Source organism: Echiichthys vipera (genome assembly GCF_963691815.1).
Source record: "Echiichthys vipera genome assembly, chromosome: 11".
In the NCBI taxonomy this organism is placed as follows: Eukaryota; Metazoa; Chordata; class Actinopteri; order Perciformes; family Trachinidae; genus Echiichthys; species Echiichthys vipera.
The window spans coordinates 28,642,157-28,662,893 of NC_139836.1; the positions used below are offsets into that span (position 1 = coordinate 28,642,157).

At 40.4% G+C, this 20,737-nt stretch overlaps 1 protein-coding gene across 1 annotated transcript in view; it reads right to left on the minus strand.

Moving 5' to 3' along the window:
* The window catches only part of ttc27 (tetratricopeptide repeat domain 27), a 110,304-nt gene extending 96,857 nt beyond the window's left edge, over positions 1 to 13,447 (minus strand). Inside the window, exon 1 of the mRNA XM_083922380.1 lies at positions 13,244 to 13,447. Coding sequence (XP_083778506.1) covers positions 13,244 to 13,334 — 91 coding nt within the window. The 5' untranslated portion in view covers positions 13,335 to 13,447. The remainder of the gene's footprint in view (positions 1 to 13,243) is intronic.
* Between the last annotated feature and the right edge of the window lie 7,290 nt (positions 13,448 to 20,737).

Here is a 20,737-nt window from a genome sequence, read left to right on the forward strand (position 1 = left end):
TTCTCTCATTTTGCTTTAATGTATCCTGTGTTGTTCCCACTCTGTTTCTGAAGGCCTTGGTACAATGTTGGTTTGATTCTTTTATCGAAAAAATCTCTTATTTGCATGTAACGAAAAAAGTCTTTGTTTTCCAGCCCGAATTCTTTTTGTAGCTCACTGAAATTTTTTAAGAGCCCTCTATGGGTCATTGTGCATACCGCTGTGATGCCTCTGTCCCACCATCGCCTGAGGCCAGCATCACTGATTCCTGGTTTGAATCTGGGATCTAGAGCAGGCCAAATTAATAATTTCATGACACCCTCCATATTGTATTATTTTACCATCTTGTTCCATATTGTCAGTGTTTGTTTAATAATTTCATTTTTGCTTTGTTGAGCCAATTTGTTTCCCATGTCCTCTAAAATGCCTGAGTCTGGAAACTTTACATCTTGGCCTCTATGTCTTTCCATCTTGCCTGATATAGAGGGCGGCATGTAGAGACCAGGAACTTTACTTGAGCTGCGTAAAAGTATTGTTTCAGATTAGGCAAGGACAGCCCCCCCCCCCCCCCCTTCTTTTGGTAATTGAAGTGTCTTATACCTGACCCTCAGTCTCTTACTGGCCCAGATATAAGATATAACTTTATCCCAGTGTCTGAACTGTGTTTCTGGAATCATCTGTGGGATGGACAGTCTCGGTACCACATTCATTTTTATTACCTCGATTCGTGTCTCAAAGTCCATGTTAAAAGCAGACCACCGCCCGATATCTGTCTTGATCTTATTGTTAATGTTTTTATAGTTAATTTCAAATGTTTTAATGTGGTCTTTTGCCAATACCACTTCCAGGTATTTAATTACTTTGGAATTCCATTTAATTTTATATTTTTCTCTAATTTGTTGTATGTTTAATTTATAACCTGAGTATTTGCCATAATCTTCTAATATCTACATCAAATAAGAAAATGTTCTAGCTGGGTCTGAGCCACAAGAACATCATCAGTGAAGAGCCCTATCCGATGTTCCTGCTGTCCTATATGGATTCCTTTTAGGTTGTTACTTTGTCTGATCAATTGTGCCAGCGGCTCAATAAATATAGCAAACAAGGTAGGGCTAAAACAACATCCTTGGCGAGTTCCTCGCTGTAAAGTAAATCTGTCAGTTAGGTGACCATTCATTTTTATCCTCGCTGTTGGTTCTTGGTAGAGGCCTTGGATACATTGTATAATTTGTTCATGTATCCCTAGTTTTCCCAAAACCTGATACAGAAACCTCCAATTGACAGTCAAAAGTCTTTTCTGCGTCGAGGCTCACGAGTACTGCTCTCAGGCCCTTTTTTTGGATCTGATCTATAATGTGGAGAATATGTCTGATGTTATCCTGAGTCTACCTACCTGTAATAAAACCTGACTGATCATCAATCAAGTCAGACATAAAATTTTCGAATCTTCTTAAAATTATTGAAGTAAAAATCTTGTAATCCACATTTAGGATTGAAATAGGTGTATAGGATTCGCAAAGGAATAAATTAGCTTTGGAATAACTGAGATTATGGCCTCTTTCCAAGAGGGAGGCAGTTTGCCTTCTGCCAGAGTCTGATTGAAGAAATTCATGAGTAGCGGGGTTAATTCCTCCCTAAATGTTTTATACCACTCGCTGGGGAATCCGTCACTACCTGGAGTTTTGTTTGATTTTAATCTACTAATTGCGGCATCTAGTTCTTTTTTCGTGATGGTGGAAATTAATTTTTTATTTTGCTCTTTTCCAATAGCAGGCAAGTCCAAGGAATCAAGGAATTCTTTCATTTCGCACTCTCCTTTTGCTGTGGGTTGAGTTTATAAGTTTTCATAGTAATCTTTAAAAACCCTTTCTATTTCTTCGGGCTCAAATAGTAATTGTTTTGTTACAGGGTCTCTAATCTTATGTATTGTGTGAGAAGCTTGCTGGACCTTAAGTCTTCTTGCCAAATATTTAGTTGCCTTAGATCCAGATTCATAATAGGTCTGTTTAGTGAATATTCATTTTTTCTCTACCTCTTGACTTAGGATGTCATCTATCTGCCGTCTCACATTGATTATTTGTTGTAAAGCCGGGTCATCTTTTTTATTTTATGTTGCTGTTCCAGTATTATTGTTTAACCAATTTCTTATAGTCTTCCTCTCTAGTCTTTTTTTGGTAAGCTGCCCTCACTATTAACCTCCCTCTCATTACAGCTTTTACCGTATCCCAAAGTATGGTAGGATCCACTGGGCTATCTAAGTTGTCCTCTAAGCAGCATTTCATTTCTTTCTTAACCTCTTCCTGTGTTTTCTGGTTATTCAGCATACCCACATTCAGTCTCCAGAGTGTATTTTTATTTCTCCTAGTTAGATGGATATTGAGGTAAATAATAATGTGGTCAGATAAGTCAGTTACCCCTATTTTACATTCCTCTACTCTATATCTGACTATTGTGTTCATAAAAAAAGTCTATTCTGGCGTACTCCGAGTGTGGGGCAGAATAATGTGTGTAGTCCTTCGCTAACGGATGGCGTTCTCTCCAAACATCGAACATCCCCAATTCAGCTCGAGAGGTGTTGACAAGTTTCGATATATGAGTCTTAGTTCTCTTGGTATTAGTTGTGTCCAGTTTCGCATTCAGGATCATGTTGAAATCCCCCGCACATATAAGAATTCCTTAATTTTCCTGGGCTATGATCTCAAACAATAATTTCAAAAATGTTCTATCAGAGTTGGGTGGGACGTAGACATTGACCAAGGTAACTAAATGATTATCCAATTTCCCTTTTGCTATTACATATCTCCCTTATTTATCATTAATTTCTTTGATGAGTTCAAAATTGGCAGTTTGAAATTTATATGGCGACCTTTCTTATATGAACTGAAGAAGGTATTTTTAAATCCATATTTCCTCAGTTGATCATGTTCTTGCTGATTTAGATGCGTTTCTTGTAAATATATCACTTGAATTTTTTCTTTCCTAGTTTTTGCCATTACTTTTCCTCTTTTAATTACATTGTTTAACCCATTCGCGTTTAAGGACGCTATTCTCACGTTGTTACTCTTCATCACTTATAGCAGTAAAGACCAAGAAAGACATCAGTTGGCCCACTAACAGTGCCAAAACGGTGGCATGGAACAAACATATCAAAAATAGGGGTTGAACTTTCACACAGTTGAGGATCTTTCCATCCTCCCACGATCTGATCCCATGGATCTAGGGTAAACCCCCTTAGGTGAAGGGGGGCCTAACTTAGAAATGACAGGGCCTACAGTGAGGGTTATAGTCATTCCAAATGAGTCCAACATTAGAGGAAAAAAAGTAACCCAGATCTCAGATAGTCGCCTTTCTTTTAGCATAGGAATAGCAGGGTAACCAATATTCTGACAACTAAAAACACAGGTTTAATCAGAACATTCCTACCAGTTTTGCTTCGTTATTTAATCGTCGGTCTTTAGTCAAAGAATCTTCAGTACTCCTCCGGGGTCCCTCATTACGCTGCCACTCCATGGCTGACCTGAGCCGTGACTCCAGCCCGGCCGCCGCCGCCCCGGTCGCCAGTGTCTTCTCTGCAAAACCCGCGCCTCTCTAGCTCCTGCTTGACATCCCCGGCGCTGTTGTAGACTCGAGTTCCCGTCTTCCAGTGGATCCTCATCCTGGTGAACGGTGTCTGGAACTGGACGCCTTTCTCCTTCAAGATTCTTTTAGCAGCGTTATACTCCTTTCTCTTTTGCACAACCTCTGTCACGTAATCGTGATCGAAACACAGGACTTTGTTCTCCAGCTGTATTTTCTTTCTCCATGCCTCTCGAAGGACTTTCTCTTAAGTAGAGAATTCCAGAAAGTTCAAAATAATGGGTCTCAGCTGGGCTCTGTCCGCGGGTTTCTGTGCAAGTGACCTATGCGCTCTTTGAATTTTGAAGTAAAAATCTTTCGGCAGGTGGAGTTCACGTCCAAGCAGGTCTTGAACAAACTTTGCCAGAGACTCGCCTTCTTCTCCCTCTGTAACTCTGTAGATGCGGAAATTATTTCTCCTCGATCTGGATTCCAGATCAGTTAACTTATCCTGCAGGGCTTTTTGTTCTCCCAGTGAGATGCTAAGAGCGTTGTTAGCATCCTGTGTCCAATGCTCCAGCTTTTCAATCCGCGACTTAGCCTCGTTGATCTTTCCGCTCTGTAGTTGCTGCTCCGTGGCGACCTTAGCAAGTTGTTGGTGTATGTCCTGTTTGAAATCCTCCAAGTCTTTTTTCATATCGCTCATCAGCGAAGGGCAACTTTTATTTCTGTTTTTAAATCCATTATCTCCTTGCTGATGATTTCAAGGTCTGACCCCATGTCCGCCTCACCTGCAGTGAAGTGTGTTGTGTCATGGCCGCCGTCTTCCCTGGTTTCACATTTAGCTAGCGGTTCCTCCATTTCGTCTGTTGTCGTGTTTGTAGTCTGGGCGAGTCGAGTTTTCCTTCCCATTCCAGCGTATCCCCGGTCACATTACAGTCTGTGTGATTGCTAGCTTTAGTTATTCAAGTTTTCGGGGGATTTTACACTTGACTATCGAGAGCTCTGGTGCCACGCAGCCTACCACTCCATGTCATAACCGGAAGCCCCGCCGGTATTCTACTTTATCACTCCTACTCTTTATTAATCCCTAGTAGATTCCTGGTCAATTGTCTGTAGTAAAGACATGTGTCTAGACAGGTTTTCAGCATCAGTTTTCTTTTAGCGAAGTCTAAATACAGTGTAGATTAAATTAGAGAATATTTGTACAGCATTACTTTTTATTTAGGTTTTCTGCGTTAAAGAAGAAATCTGCTAGGCCAGAGCTTACATAACAGATATTGATAAACTGATACAACCCTTTTTCCAAAAGAGTTGGAACGCAGTCTAAAATTTAAATAGCAACAGAATGTGGTGATTGTATCCCAGTATTTCATTGAAAATAGCACAAAGACAACATATTAAATATTGAAACTGAGAAATGTCATTGTTTTTGAAAAGGATTTGCCCATTTTAAATTTTGATGCCAGGAACACATTTCAAAAAAGTTGAGACACTGTCAACAAAAGACTGGAAAAGTTATGAAATGCTCAGGAAAACAGGTGGTGGAACATTTCAGTTAATGAGGTTAACTGAAGCAAAGATGTGGAGGGGGCTCACCACTCTGAAAGACTACGCTGACAAACAGTGATACAATTTAACAATAATGTTTTTTAAGGTAAATTTCAAATGATTTGTAGATTTCATCACCTACAGCTCATAATATTGTTAAAAGATTCAGATAATCTGGAGAAATCTCTATGAAAACTAGGGCTGCCCCCAAATAGTCGACCGAGCACTGATCGACCAAAAAATCATTAGCGGACCAAAATTTCATGAGATCATTGGTCAACATTTAGAGCTGTGTCTTGTCAAAATTAAGTGAAAATCTGGCAACTGGCCTTGAAGGCTGGAGGGCTTTTAATTTGAAGGGCCAGATACAAGAAGTCATGACACTTACTCACCGTCAGCACGTTTTTTGTTTTTTTTAAACACAGCAGGCAGGTCCCTTCGGCATCGTGGATAATAATAATAGCCAATCATGTCGGTAAAGACGTCCAAAATATGGGTTCACTAAGGATTACTTAAAGAAGGTCACATGCGAACTTTGTAAGAAAAACTTTGCCTATCACTCGTCCACGACGAACATGACCTACCACCTTAAAACAATGAAAGTAACGTTAGACGAAACATGTCCTACCACCTTAAACATGTAAGTAACGTTAGACGAACATGACCTACCACCTTAAAACATGTAAGGAATGTTAGACAAACATGACCTACCACCTTAAACATGTAAGTAACGTTAGCCTAGCTACCTGCTCATGTTCCAACTGTCTCCTTGCTGATTTTTTCTGACACATTCAGAATTAGAATCTAAAATAATTTGCCGGTGTCATTAAGGGGCAGCAGACTTATGCGCACTTGCAACATAATAGTTATTAATTATGTTGAATTATGTTATTCAGTCTCTGAGGCTATACTGGGGGTGGGGGGGATATATATATATATATATATATATATATATATATATATATATATATATATATATATATATATATATATGGACTAATATACTGTATATGTGTCAATTAGTTAACTAATCGCTCTAAATGACGACCACTGGTCGACAGAGAAAATCCTTGGTCGGGGGCAGCCCTAATGAAAACCAATATTGGATGTTGGTGATAAAAACAGATAAGACTCTGGTGGACATCACAGCATGGGCTCAGGAACAGTTCTAAAAACCATCATCTGTGAACACAGTTCGTCACTGCATCATCAAATGACGGTTGAAACTACCATGCAAAGAGGAAACCGTATAGAAACCAGATGCAGAAACACCTCTGCCTTTTCTGGGCTTGAGCTCTGACGAGTCAACATTTGAAATTCTTTTGGGAAAAACCATGGACGCTGCGTCCTCCAGGGTCAAGAGGAGAGGGACCATCCGGCTTGTTATCAGCACAGTTCAAATCCAGCATCTGTGATGGTATGGGGGTGCATTAGTGGAAACTTAGAAACCCTGTCGAGCCACCTTTACAATCCATACTCCTGAATTGGTCTGATATGGTTTTGCAGTGCTTTTTATCGAACCCCATATTCTCATCGTCATTAAACATATTGAAATATTCCGCAAAGACAGGGCATAGAGTGTGTCAGTGTTTGGCTAGCCAACGCTCCAATACACAATACATCGTTGTGCGTTGGGAAGCTGTAGAAGCTGATGATGAAAAATGGTTATTTATGAAAAGACAGGCTACAGCAACTAGGCCTCTGCTTCCTGACCAGAAATAATTGTGGTGTACTTGGTTCAACATCTCGCAGCCTTTCATTAGCTTTTCATTTGAGGAAGGAGGCTGGCTTGGCTCATTAGCATTGATTGCTTTATGTTCCCCCTGTGCAGAGAACAGAGAGAGAGGAGGGAAATAGCTGGTGCTCAAAGTTTCAGGACGAAGCCTAGCTTACCTGAGAAACAGTCCAATTCTATACATGACAGTCCTCAGCTCGTACATACACAAAATAAGGCGAGTACTGACAAAAAGTAACAATCTGTTTAGACCCTCCTCCATGATTGTCTTTCCACTTTGAAAAAACATTAAACAACGTTCCGCCAATCTCCAGATTACTCTGTATGACTTGCAATGCAAAAACGAATCAGCAATCTCTTTTGCTGCTTAGGGAATTAAAACGATTTGCAGCTGACTGGTGCAGCTTCATGAACACAGGGTATCTGCAGGTTTCAGCAAGTCAATTTTAAGACTTTTTAAGACCTTTTTAATGCCATCTTAAATAAAGTTTAAGATCGAAAAACACAATAGATATAGGCGATGGTCAGGGGATCCAGCTGGATTACAACCTAAGCATAGCATTGTGTGTCACTCCAATAAATTGTCCGTTTATTGAACAAAAAAAGACTTGTCGATGCTGCGGATTAGCTCGCTTCTAATGAAAGGCACTAGCCAAAACGAGTTAAATAGGGAGTCTTGTCCTTTCCAAAATTAAATGTGCTTGCGATTTGTGAGCTAGGGAACAGCAAACAGAAGAAATCTCCTATCCCCTCATTCCCCGACAAATTTAAGACCAGGCATATAACATTTTTTATGAATTTAAGATATTTTAAGGCCTTCATTTTAGAAACATGAATTTAGGACTTTTTAAGGACGCGCGAACACCCTGGAACACCATCTCTGACCGCCAAAATCTGCTCTGCCATCTTTCTTATGCAGTGGCCGTTTTTTTAAAATCAAGGGAAAAAAAAAAACTTCCCTCCTGTTGACAGAAGGATCCTACAGGCTCTTGAGTCGCAAATAACTGTGGTGGTCGACAGACTTTGCAAAAGCAAAGTAAATCTATTTTTGAGAATGCCTTTGTTAACCTGCAATTGACCATGACATACTGTATACCTGTATCAATTTGAAATTGTTAAACCCGTATTCATTTACTTTTTGGCAACCATTGTACGAGCGATGAGAGTACTGTAGGCAACTAGGTACAGTACAAACTAGATTTTACCCGTAAAACCTGTTTTGGCACGGTACGAATGGACACTTTGAGTGCGCCCTTAGGCCAGCCGCCAGTCACATGGATTTGCACTTCATTTTGACAAGACACGGCTCCAAATGTTTTTTTATTTTTTTTCCTGCGACCAATGGACGAATTAAATTTTTGTCGGCTTGTGATTTTTTGGTCGACCAATGCTTGGTTCACTATTTAGGGACAGCCCTACAACAGAGCATAGTAGTTTTGTTTTATATCAGCTTGGTGGACGTTTCCAAAAACGAGTGTATCATTTTTGGCATTACTTTACCACACTTCTGACTCATCAGTGTCAACGGTGTGGTCAACACTCTTCAGATTTCTAATCATGTGATCCATTTACCGTATCATTGGCTTTAATACGCAATAGCAGTGTGACTCGTGTTGTAACAGAGGTGTGGAGATTTTAATCTCAGCGCTGATCTAATGAAACCTAGGGGCTGCCATAATAGCACCCCAAGAAGGGAGTGGGAGGATGAGGAGAAGGAAGGGCTCTGGCTTTATGAGGGGGAAAATGAAAGCCTGAGGTATGGCCACATGTTTAATGACATTTCAGCTACTCGTCAGGTCTGCCAATGAAATGGCAGCAATTATCGGAAACTAGACAGAAGCCCTTGAATTAGTCCATAATTCATAAATGTTCGGGCAATGAGCTGCAGTTAAATATGGCGGGGGTGAAGAGAATTAGTAAGAGCATACAGAGCTGAGCAGGAATATACAGTAGACCAAAGATCAATCAGGAATGTCTCGCACAGACATTCTATACTGTGTGTACAAGTTAGTTTCAACTGAAAAATGCACGGTCAAAATCTTGTGGTATCTTCTTCCACATGGTAAATGGCGTGCTTCACACAGCCTTGATGAATTGCATTTTACTTGAATCAGTTTCATTAATTGAATCCACAGTTTAATCCCGAGATCAACTGTATGCCATTAGAGGCTTTTCCTCTCAATTCAATTATGGGAGGGAAGAAACAGAAAACAAATGAATACATCTCCATTTTGCTACCAGGTTGACATTATAGTAGGTTTAGGCCATAGTGATTCTTAATTCACTTTCTGTCTGGAAAACTACAAACTGTTATGGACCTTTTCAAAGATGGACACAAACATTCCAAAATGTATATTCCTGTTGCAGTGTATGTGAATGTTTATGTTTACAACTTTGAAAAGGTCTATTGAGTGTATTTCATTTAAAATCACTTGTCAAACCTTCATTAGACAAGTGATCTCCATATTACAAAGACTGAATATAAAGATGGATGACACGTCTCCACTTCCTCCCACTGTATAAAAGTGAGGCCAAAGTATCCTGGATGCAGGCGCCGCCATCTTGAAATTCTACAACCAGAGTCTGCGCAGTAGTGGGCGGTAGTGCCATTTCATTGAAGTTCCGCAAAAATATTCAAACCTACTTTTGTAAACTCATCCTAGGCCAAGAGTCTCATCAGCACCAAATATTGCACACAATCTTTCTAATGCTACGGTGAAAAGTTATCAAAAGGATTTTCAGAATCCAAACAATATGAAGGTTATAGAGGAAAGACTTAGTCGAAACAGGAAGTGATGCGTTACTTTGAAGTAGTTTCTCTGATTATCACACACCTTTGAAAAGTTAATTCCCGAGCTGCACTGAGAGTCTGTGCAAAATCTGACATCAATCGGCCACAAGCTGGTGCTGTTATGCAACATTGAGTAATGCATGCATTATGTGAACAAACACAATATCTACTAACTAAAATACCTACACTCTCTTGAAACTACAATCTGTACTGCGTTCAAGCTGCGACTTGCATCGTGCCCATGAACCTGCTGGTCCAATTTGCATCCCCTCTGGGGGTCACCAGGTCCAAGTTGCAAGGGGGGCTCGGACCCCGTTGATACCTGCTTGCAGGTCTAGCTAAGTATTAACTTTACACGAGCACACTACGTGAAAAACAAATCATAATTAAAAATGTATTTGTTGTGTCCACATCTGGTTTTCAGTATTTAAGAATAAAGTGTTACACAACCAGGCCCAAATAACAAATAAATATGTAAATAAGATTAATTGCATAATATTCACAGAACTTTACATTGTGGCATTTCAGAATAAAAGGCATTTCAAAATAGACTGTACACTAAAATATTATATTGTATTAAAAACTGGCAAAATACCAATTTTGCAGTATTTCTTTTCATCCAGTTGTTGTGAGAAAGATTAGAACCCCATTTTTACCTAGTATCTTCATAACAAATACACCTTCCAACAACTCAAGAGCCATTTTTTGAGAAAATGTGGTCAGTGTGCCAATTTTTTCAAATATGAGGGACACAAACAGCAGTTGTTCTTGTTCGAAATATGAGGAGATAACATGAGAACCAGTCTGCTTTTATGCCATGTCATTTCTCAAAGCCCTCATATGAAGCCTGTTAAGATGTCAGAGAGACGCACTGTGGCTGGCATGTGGGTCACCTCAGAGGGGTGCAGCAGACCATTTACAGCTGAAGAACAGCACTGTCAAACACTCTGAGCTCTGCTAGGTGTCTCTGTCTAATTTAAATACAATGTTGCTCATTTCAAACATGCAGCTGATGTGCCCCACTGAAAGTATGAGTTACACAGCATGATTAACTTCGGCTGGATATCCACAATAAACAGCTATGTCTCTCATTTTCTTCCATCAGGTAGATCATACAACTTAGGAACTGCAGCACAATATGGTATCTGAAAACACTGGTATCGTGTTTGATTATTTCCATCAATGTGTTGTTCAAACTTTTATTTCATATATTTAAAGGTAGAATAGGGAGAATGAGCAGAACAAAAAATAATTCCAGCAGTCAGGTTGCCAGGTTTGTTGTCGAGTGTGTCAGATATCAGCCTGCTCCATGTCAGTGATGAATCAAACAGGGGAACCACTCATTTGGACTAATCAGTTAATTTGACAACAGTATTTAACGTTAGCCAGTCTTCAGCTGGAAGTCTTTCTTTGAGTGCTGTGTAATCCATTAGCTAGCTCTCAACTCAGAATGATTCTTGTTTCTGTAGCAACAGGCAACCAGCAATGACCAATGGTATTGGCTGCTACAATGGAACAGAACGTGACAGAAAGTCATTGTCAAATCTGTCAAAAAAATGTATACTAATTCAGACTAAATATATATTTTGATGGAAAAGCATAATTTTCATTCTGTACCCTTCAAAACGTCCCTGTGGATGTATTATTTTTTAAATATAGCTTTTAATAAAGATGCTACATATTCAACCTTTAATAACTTTCAATCTGGCCATTTCAGTATACAAAATATCACTTGAAAAGCCTATGAAAACATTAATTAATTAATAAGGTTACCGAAGGACACCTGAAAACCTTTAATCAAATTTTTATTATTGAATGCTGACTGGCCGATTTCTATTTCAAATATAAGAGTTTTATGAGGTGCTGTTGTTAAATCACACACACACACACACACACACACACACACACACACACACACACACACACACACACACACACACACACACACACACACACACACACACACACACACACACACACACACACACACACACACACACACACACACACACACACACACACACACACACACACACACACACACACACACACACACACACACACACACACACACACACACACACACACACACACACACACACACACACACACACACACACGGGGGCTGAGTAGATTTTACATGAAGACCCTAAAAATGATGATTTACTAATATAATAGTTCAGTAAAATGATGATTTACTAATATAACAGTTCAGTAAAACAATGATTTACTTATATAACAGTTCAGTAAAATTATGATTTAGGTTCATTGATGACTCTAAATTGCCCGTAGGTGCGAATGGTTGTCTGTCTCTGTTTGTCTCTATGTGCCCTGTGATAGACTGGCGTCCTGTCCAGGGTGTACCCCGCCTCACGCCCAATGTCAGCTGGGATCGGCTCCAGCCCCCCGCGACCCCGACAGGGACAAGGGGTTGAAGATGAATGAATGAATGAATGAATGAATAATATAATATAACCTTTCAGTAAAATGATGATTTACTAATATAACAGTTCAGTAAAATTATAATTTACTAATATTACAGTTCAGTAAAATGATGATTTACAGCTAAATAAGCAGTGACGCGCTGTTGGCTGTTTAGGACAAATAAACAAGAAAGGTAAGAACAGGAAATGATTCACTGTGCAGTATCATTTGAGTGATATGCTGAGTCTCTACGGAGTGGTGATTTATGGAGGCATGGTGTGAGTGGCATACTGGCAACAAAAAGGGGGGGGGGGGGCGGGGGGGGGGGGTGTCCCTACCTACTGTTCTGTTAAGAGACAGTGTGACTATCCACAGACGATGCACCAGTTTGACAGCACATTGTATAATGTAGTGCGCGTGTGGTACTGTTTCTGCCAGCCATGCCCAGCTTCGGCTCAGTGTTTGCCTCCAGTGGAGCTGCTGACAGATGCTGCCAGATGTGAGCGCAACATGCAGTAATATGTGGATGACTGGAACTGCCTTGGGGCTTACCATGCAGATAACCCTCAGCATAAACAAGATTAACAAAGGCCAATTCTGAATTTCACTCAAAATTAACCCTTCACCTCCCTATTATTTTGAAAGCTGATTGAGAACACGGGGCTTAGTTAAGCTAACGTTAGCTAATGTTATTCACATAACCTGACATTTTGTATCAATTAACATAAATCCATGTATGACGAATAGCAAAGCCACTCGGAACATTTTAATTCACTGTCAAGTATCACTTTAGGGAATAGCTTCTACTGCACATGAGTGAGGTCAGTTAATATTACCGAACATTTGAATGGAGTCTGGTATGGCGCTCATACACGAGAGGACGGTTCGTATCGTTGCTAACAGCTCGCTCAGCAGTTATTGCAGCCATATGAATGATTTAAACTGTAAAATAATAACTGCTGTCAAACGCTGTCATTAGCAGAAACGGCTAAACAAGTGCCGTCACCGCGAGTCTCATCACCGGGGGACACATGCTGCTCTACACCGCTGCGTTTAACGTCAACGTTAAATGTCATTTGTTAAAGGGACCTAAGCTGCCAGTGTAACGTTAGCCATTTTTAAAGCGCTCCTTGGTTAACAGTCTGCTCACGAATGTGTTAATAGCTAACTTAGGTGGTGAAAAATTAAATGATAGGCTGGTGTCTCACCTGCAGTACTGGAAATGTTCTGCTTCCATCCCGTTGCCTCGCTCGGTGTTAAAATTCCTCGGAGGACGGGGATCTCTACGTCCAGCGTCATCACTCCGGTTTTCCGCTGAAGTGAAGAAGCAGATGCGGTCTTCAGTCTGGACGCTCCTACAACACAGCGATGGGTCGCTCTCTTAACGAGCCAAGTCGGAGTTGTCAGTCAGATAAAATGTTTATTTCCACCCATGTGGTGCAAGTGGCGTCAGTGGGCAGCCATGACAGACTCGCATTGCATTGTGGGAATACTAATCAAATGAGAGGGACGCTAGGCATTTTCAAAGTTCAGGCATGTGGATCATGGGGACGTCTTCTCTTAATACATCCATGGGGGACGCGATTTTGCATTTACAAATAAAAATATAATATCTGCAGTTAGTGTTGGCTCTGTTTATTAGCATACTCGTATTTACAGGTTGAATATGTAGAATCTTTATTAAAAGCTATATTTTTAAAAATAATAATAAAAAGGCACCCACAGGGCGTTTTGAGGGGTACAGAATGAAAGTATTGCTTTTTTATATAAAAAATATATTTAGTCCAAATTAATATTTTAAATTTTTTTGACTGGCTTGACAATGACTTTCTGTCATGTTCTGTTTCCATTGTAGCAGCCAATAGCGTTGGGTGTTGCTGGTTGCCAGGTTTGTGTGTTGTTAGGTGCAGCTACTGTAGGCTGGCACTGGGTGAAATGGGGTTTGCCAATCCTGCAGCTGCTTCAGAGCCTCACATCACTTTCATGTTTACTTAGCTGGAACGGCTAACGCTAACGGCTACCAGTAACTGTCAGGCAAACTCCTCTGCAATACTTGCGATTTGCCGGAGGGGATGGGTTCAAACAGGCTCAAACAGACTCTGGTCTCAGCAAATTTTTTCGATGATTTTACCGAATTATTGTCTAGCATCTCCACTGACTTTGACTGCCTATTTATAACTGGTGACTTTATCCTCAAAGCAATTTCAGTCAAAAAACAACTGGACTGGTTGTTTGTCTAGGAAGACGTTTCACCTCTCATCCAAGAGGCTTCATCAGTTCATGTACGCATCTGACCAGGCTGGGACTGGTCCAACTAACTGGTGTGGAGATCCAGGTATTAAACCTCTCACAAAGCCGATGATGTCACTGACACCCTTTGTGCTCCAAGTGCCCACGCCCGTCGTCGCACAGAGACGGCCCTTATTAAAGTTATAAATGACATCGGTTTTAACACAGACTCTGGCAAAACTTCAGTATTAATGCTATTGGACCTCAGTGCTGCATTTGACACTGTCAACCACTCAATACTTTTGGACAGGTTGGAAAACTGGGTGGGGCTCTCAGGCACAGTCTTAAACAGATTCTACAAGATAGGAACTATTTTGTTTCCATTGGCGACTTTGTATCAGAACAAACCAACGTAACGTGTGGAGTCCCCCAAGGTTCAATCTTGGGGTCGACTTTATTTAACATCTATATGCTCCCACTAGGACAAATCATGCAAAATAATAACATTGACCACCATTGCTATGCAGATGACACCAAACTCTATGTAGCGCTATCACCAAATGACTATCGCCCCATAGACCGTCTGTGCCAGTGCATTGAGCAAGTCAAACACTGGATGTGCCAAAATTTCCTTCAACTAAATGAGGATAAAACTGAGATAATTGTTTTTGGTGCTAAGAAAGAAAGGTTTAAAGTCATCCAAACACCTTCAATCACCGTCCCTGAAAACCTCAAATAAAGCCAGAAATCTTGGGGTTATTATGGATTCTGATTTACATTTCGACAGTCACATCAAATCAGTAACAAAATCGGCCTACTATCACCTTAAAAATGTAACAAGACTTAGAGGGCTCATGTCAGCTCAAGACTTAGAAAAACTTGTCCATGCCTTTATTACCAGTAGGCTAGACTACTGTAATGGTCTCCTTGCAGGTCTTCCCAAAAAAACTGTCAGGCAGCTACAGCTTGTTCAGAACGCTGCTGCTAGAGTTCTAACAAAAACCAAAAAATGTGAGCACATTACACCAATTCTTAAATCATTACACTGGCTTCCTGTACGTCAGAGAATTGATTTCAAAATTCTCCTGCTCACATATAAATCACTACATGGTCTAGGGCCGAAGTATATCACTGATATGCTCCCACTACATAAGCCTTCTAGATCACTAAGATCCTCTGAGACCAATCTGTTAGTGGTTCGCAGAGTAAACTCAAATCAAGGGAAAGCATCTTTCAGTCATTATGCAACAAACAGCTGGAATAAACTTCCTGAAGATGTGAGACTTTCACCCACTCTGACCACTTTTAAAACTAGACTGGAAACTTTTATGTTCACCTTAGCTTTCTGCTAAATCTTTGCACTTTTAACGTCCGCACTGTTTTTATTACTGTCTATGTTTTTATTCTCTCTGTCTTTCTGTAATGCATTTTAATTCATGACATGTTGTGCTGTAAAGCACTTTGAGTCTGGCTTGTGTATGAAAAGTGCTATACAAATAAAGTTGCCTTGCCTTGCCTTGCCTAGATGGCGGTGTTCTGCTCATTCTCCATATTTAACCTAGTGGCCTTTATGTATGGAAAGCCCAGAAGGTGTTACTGTCCGTAGCATACTGGTGGATATGTCCCAACCAACACAAATTACATAATGAAACCACAGCCTTTATTTTTGCTACTGGTTACAACATACATGGAGTAATTTTTTTTAAATTTCTATTAAACCCATTTGATATAATAAATATTTCTGTAATATACATTTGCAATGCACATCTATGCATAGATGCAGCCCAGTGCTTTAGAGAGATCAGAAAAAGTCAACATTGAAACAGTAAGAACAATGAAGTGGATTATTAGAAAAATATAATGTCACAGCCAGAGCCGGATCATGGTCCTGTGGGGCCCCTGGGCACATGTCTTTTGGTGTCCCCCGTCCCCTCCATTTCTGATTCTTGCTGACATTGGGATAATCTCAGTGCTGATGCTGTGCAATCAAACTGGAATATTTCGGCCTCAAAAATTTTGTATTGTTTTGGCTGATCATCCAGACAGATGCAGCATTTTGGGAGACTGAAAATGTTATTTTCTGAAACCGGGTCCAAGCGTGGATACCAGCCAATCCACATATTTCGTGCAACCCCTACTGAGTGCCTGCACAGTGCAGCTGCATAAGAGGAGATAGGAAGAGAGAGAGCCTCAGCGGCCATGGAGTTTGATTACATTGAGCAGCATGCATGGGAATGAATTACCATATACTGTATTTCTCCCTTTTCCCTGATGGTCTGAATAAAATGCTAAATTTGTTGCTAATAAGGTCAGAAAAGTTGCTAAATCTAGACAGAAAGTCCATAAATTGGCAACACGGCTGACCGCCTGTGAGTGCTTTGGGATGGGGGAGGGGCTCACAGCAGCACCGTCTCGCTGAGGACAATCAGTGTGTTTACATGCACATCAGTAACCTGAAAATGATTTTACCCCGGTTAGGGTAATAATATGGGGCCAGTTGTTCAAAACATTTAATCTGGATCAAAATTATCCGGATTTGGAAATCCCATGTTTTGCTATCCAGGATCAGGTAATCCGTCTTACTTTTATGCCGGTTTTTCAAAGCAACATTGGCTTGGATCACTCTGATCCAGATACACAGTTTTCAAGATTACCAAATCCGGATTGCCAGTGCTCTAAATGGGACAACATATCACAATGTGGGCTACAGCTATGTAAAGGACAACAGGTAGAAGAGCCAACATGGGGTCACTGTAAGTGTTTTTTTTATTTTGAGACAAAACACAAATAAAACAAACATCTACTTCCATTTATACTTTCTTTTATGACCCCTCATCTGAGCCACAACAAATACAAAACAAATATGCAACTGTATTGTGGATATTTTGAAAACATCTTAAATGAAAAAAAAAAAAAAAAAAAGGCTAAATGTCCAATAGTTATAAAATAAAGAATGTTCAGCGTTCCTTCGTCATTTGAGGAGGAGAGACCAGCATTTTCAAGCCCTGCTTTTGGGAGGCGGATCTGAAGTTTCACTTTGGTTTGCTGCAGTTTAGTCAGCTTGATTTGTTCCTCTGCTAGGAGTATCTGTGCTTCTGCTCTTCCAGTTTCTCGTTTGAGAAGTGATTGATTGGTATCACCATTATTATTTGGCAAAGGACGCTTCCAGCCTCTTTTCTCAGCTCCTGTGACTGCTGGCTCTACCAGTGAGGATCCAGGTTGTTCTTCAGAGATAGTGCTGAGATCCAGAATGAATGTTTCCTCTTCATTTGGAGGAACTTGCTCACTTTCCTCTACCATCAAAGGCTCACCATCCCCTACAACACCTTGAATCCCATGCAGAGCTTCAGAGTTCTCACCTCCAATAACGTCCAGAACCACATCCGTGTCTTCACCTCTCTTAAAGGCTTTATTGCCTGTTTGGGTGTTTTTTGCTTCAGCAAGGTCCTTTGTTGCTCTGGCCCTCAAATTCTTCCATCTGAATTTCGCCTGCTACAAGGTCCTCTTCTGGCCAGACCCCATTGCATTAACATGCTGGGTAATTTCAACCCAAATGTCTTTCTTCTTTTTGTCAGTCACCATTCCACTTGCAACAGAGTTTCCTACTATTGAGGCAAAATGGCACTTCAGCAGGGTACTATACTGAAAGGCTTATTTGGTAGCCTATGTCTACTTTATTTACTTTATCACTGTAACGGTTAAACAAGTCAGTTGAAAAATATAAATAAAAATATATACACTAAATGATACAAATGGATTATTTTACCAATTTTACCGTTTTACTACATTTTCTTCCTGAAATCCACTTTGAAATTCTACCTTCTGTTGGGATCAGGATAATCCTGTTTTTTTGGATCAAAGTTATCCAAATCCTACTGAAACCTTTTGAACAATACAAAGTGAAGATTTAAACTTTTTTGGGCAGTTTTTCAAGCCTTTATTAGATAGGACTGACAGGAAATAAGGTGAGAGAGAGAGGGGGAGACATGCAGCAAAGGGCCGCAGGTCGGAGTTGAACCTGCATGGGATGAATGCTCTAACCACTGCGCCACCGGCCGCCCCATTCTTGGTGTATTTCTGTGGCAGAGTTACAGCGCCTCATATAGCTGTGTGTTCAGAGAGCTTTTTAAGAACTAGTGGGGGAAAAAAATTGTTTTGGGGCACGTGGTCAAACTCTAGATCAGTGGTCTCCAACCCTGCTGTGAAGCCAAATTGGTAATTCACCTAATACATCAAATATATATTGAATTCAGGAATTGAAAATATTACTTACTGTTTCCACGTTTATATTAAATCTAAAGGTAAGGTTCTTTAGTTCTTCGTTGCTACGGAGTTTCATTAAAACAAACAGCAACTGGCTATGGAGGAGCATCTCAACAACTTGCCAATCATTGTACTTGTAGTTTAGGGGCATATTTATTTGATTGATGTGTGGATCATTTGGGAAGCCAAATATTGTGCACAGTTAGTTAGTTGGTTGAATCGTCATCGTTATATGTAAACCCAGTACTAAGCCTGTAAATGTTCTCATTTGTCCAGGTCATCGTTATCCCCAAAGCAATTTCAGTCAAAAGCAACTGGACTTGGTTATTTGTCTAGGAAGATGTTTCACCTCTCATCCAAGAGGCTTCATCAGTTCATGTACGCATCTGACCAGGCTGGGACTGGTCCAACTAACTGGTGTGGATATCCAGGTATTTAACCTCTCACAAGGCCGATGATGTCCCTGGAACCCTTTGTGCTCCAAATGCCAACGACCGTCGTTAGAGTGACAGTCGTTGGTGGGAAGTAGGTTTCGACTTCGTTAATGCTGTATTGAGTCTTAACAACAGTCGTTGGAGTCACAGGAGGCCATGTGTGAACAGTTGTGCTTTGAGGTTAGATTGTTGAATCTCCTGGGAAGGGATGAAAGGGCTGCATTGTAAATTGGAGATAAGTGGTGTCTCAGACCTCCTCTGTTTAGCGATGGTTTCTCTACTTTTGCATAGACAGCTTCTTTTACTCCTCTTTCAAACTATCCCTCCTCTCTGTCCAGGATCAAGTCAGTTTTATTGTCAAAAATTGCAATATGTATGACATACAAATGCAAAAAATGAAATTACAGTCCTCTCTGACCCAGTGCAATCGGAATATACATACAACATAATAAAAATAATAAAAATATACAAAGAGTAAAAATATACAAAGAGTAAAAAATGTAAAGTGGCAGTGGATTGTAAAGTGAATAGATAATAATAATAATAAATAGACAGTAACAGTGCAATGACAGGATGTGGACATTGTTGTCATCAAAGGAGTGGGCTTTCTCCTTGAGATGTAAGTGGACAGCGGAGTCAAGGCCTGAGGAGTTAGCTCTCCTGTGTTCGGCCATGCGTTTATGCAGTAGTTGTTTTGTTCCTCCAATGTAGAGATCTTTGCATTCCTCGTTGCATTGAACAGCATAAACCAGATTGCTTTTGTATGTGTGTGGAGTTCTGTCCTCGGGATGTACTAGTCTCTGTCTGAGTTTGTTACTGGGTTTGAAATACACAGGGATGCAGTGTTTGTTGAAGATCCTCCTGGGTTTCTCTGATACCCCAGCCACATACGGGATGACTATGTTGTTCCTCTTGTTTTATTTTTCTTTCTCAACCACTTTGGTTTTTTTTTCTGGAAGCAGCTGTCATTTTCACAAAGGTCCAGCTGGGGTAATCACAAGTTATGAGGGTGCCTCTCAGGTGCTTGCGTTCTTCCCCTTGGGCCTGTGAGCTGGTAGGTACGTTATCAGCTCTGTGTTGCAGGGTTCTGATAACTCCAAGCTTGTGTTCCATAGGGTGGTGAGTGTCAAACAGTAGATATTAATTTGTGTGAGTGGGTTTTCTGTATACCCCTATGTGACCTCCTGTCATTCTACATATGTATGTTACAGTCTAAGAAACGGAAACTGTTGTCCTTGACTTCTTCTCTGGTGAACTTGATGTTTCTGTCCACTGACAGACTTACTGTTCGGTAAAAGTTTGCACCTCTTTGGATTTGATTTTAACCCATGTGTCGTCCACATATCTGAACCAATGGCTCGGGGTTACTCCTTTGAAGGAGTTCAAAGCCTTGTCCTCTACCTCCTCCGTGTGTAGATTAACCACGATAGGTGATATTCATGAACCCATGGCACAGCCGTGTTTCTGTCTGTAAAAATTGCCATTAAACTGGAAATATGTGGTGTTCAGGCACAAATAGAATAGAATAGAATAGAATTACTTTAATGATCCCAGGCTGGGAAATTATTTTGTAACAGCAGTAGTAGTGGGTCAGCAAATAAACACTTTGTACATAACATAAATAGAATCCAATATATACATAGTGTCATGATTGACGACGGAGAATACACGGAGGAGGGGACCCAAATGCAGACACGGAACTCAGGAGACGGTATTAACAAATTTAATGAAACTAATTTACAAAAAGGTGCACTAACACAACGGAAAAACACAAAG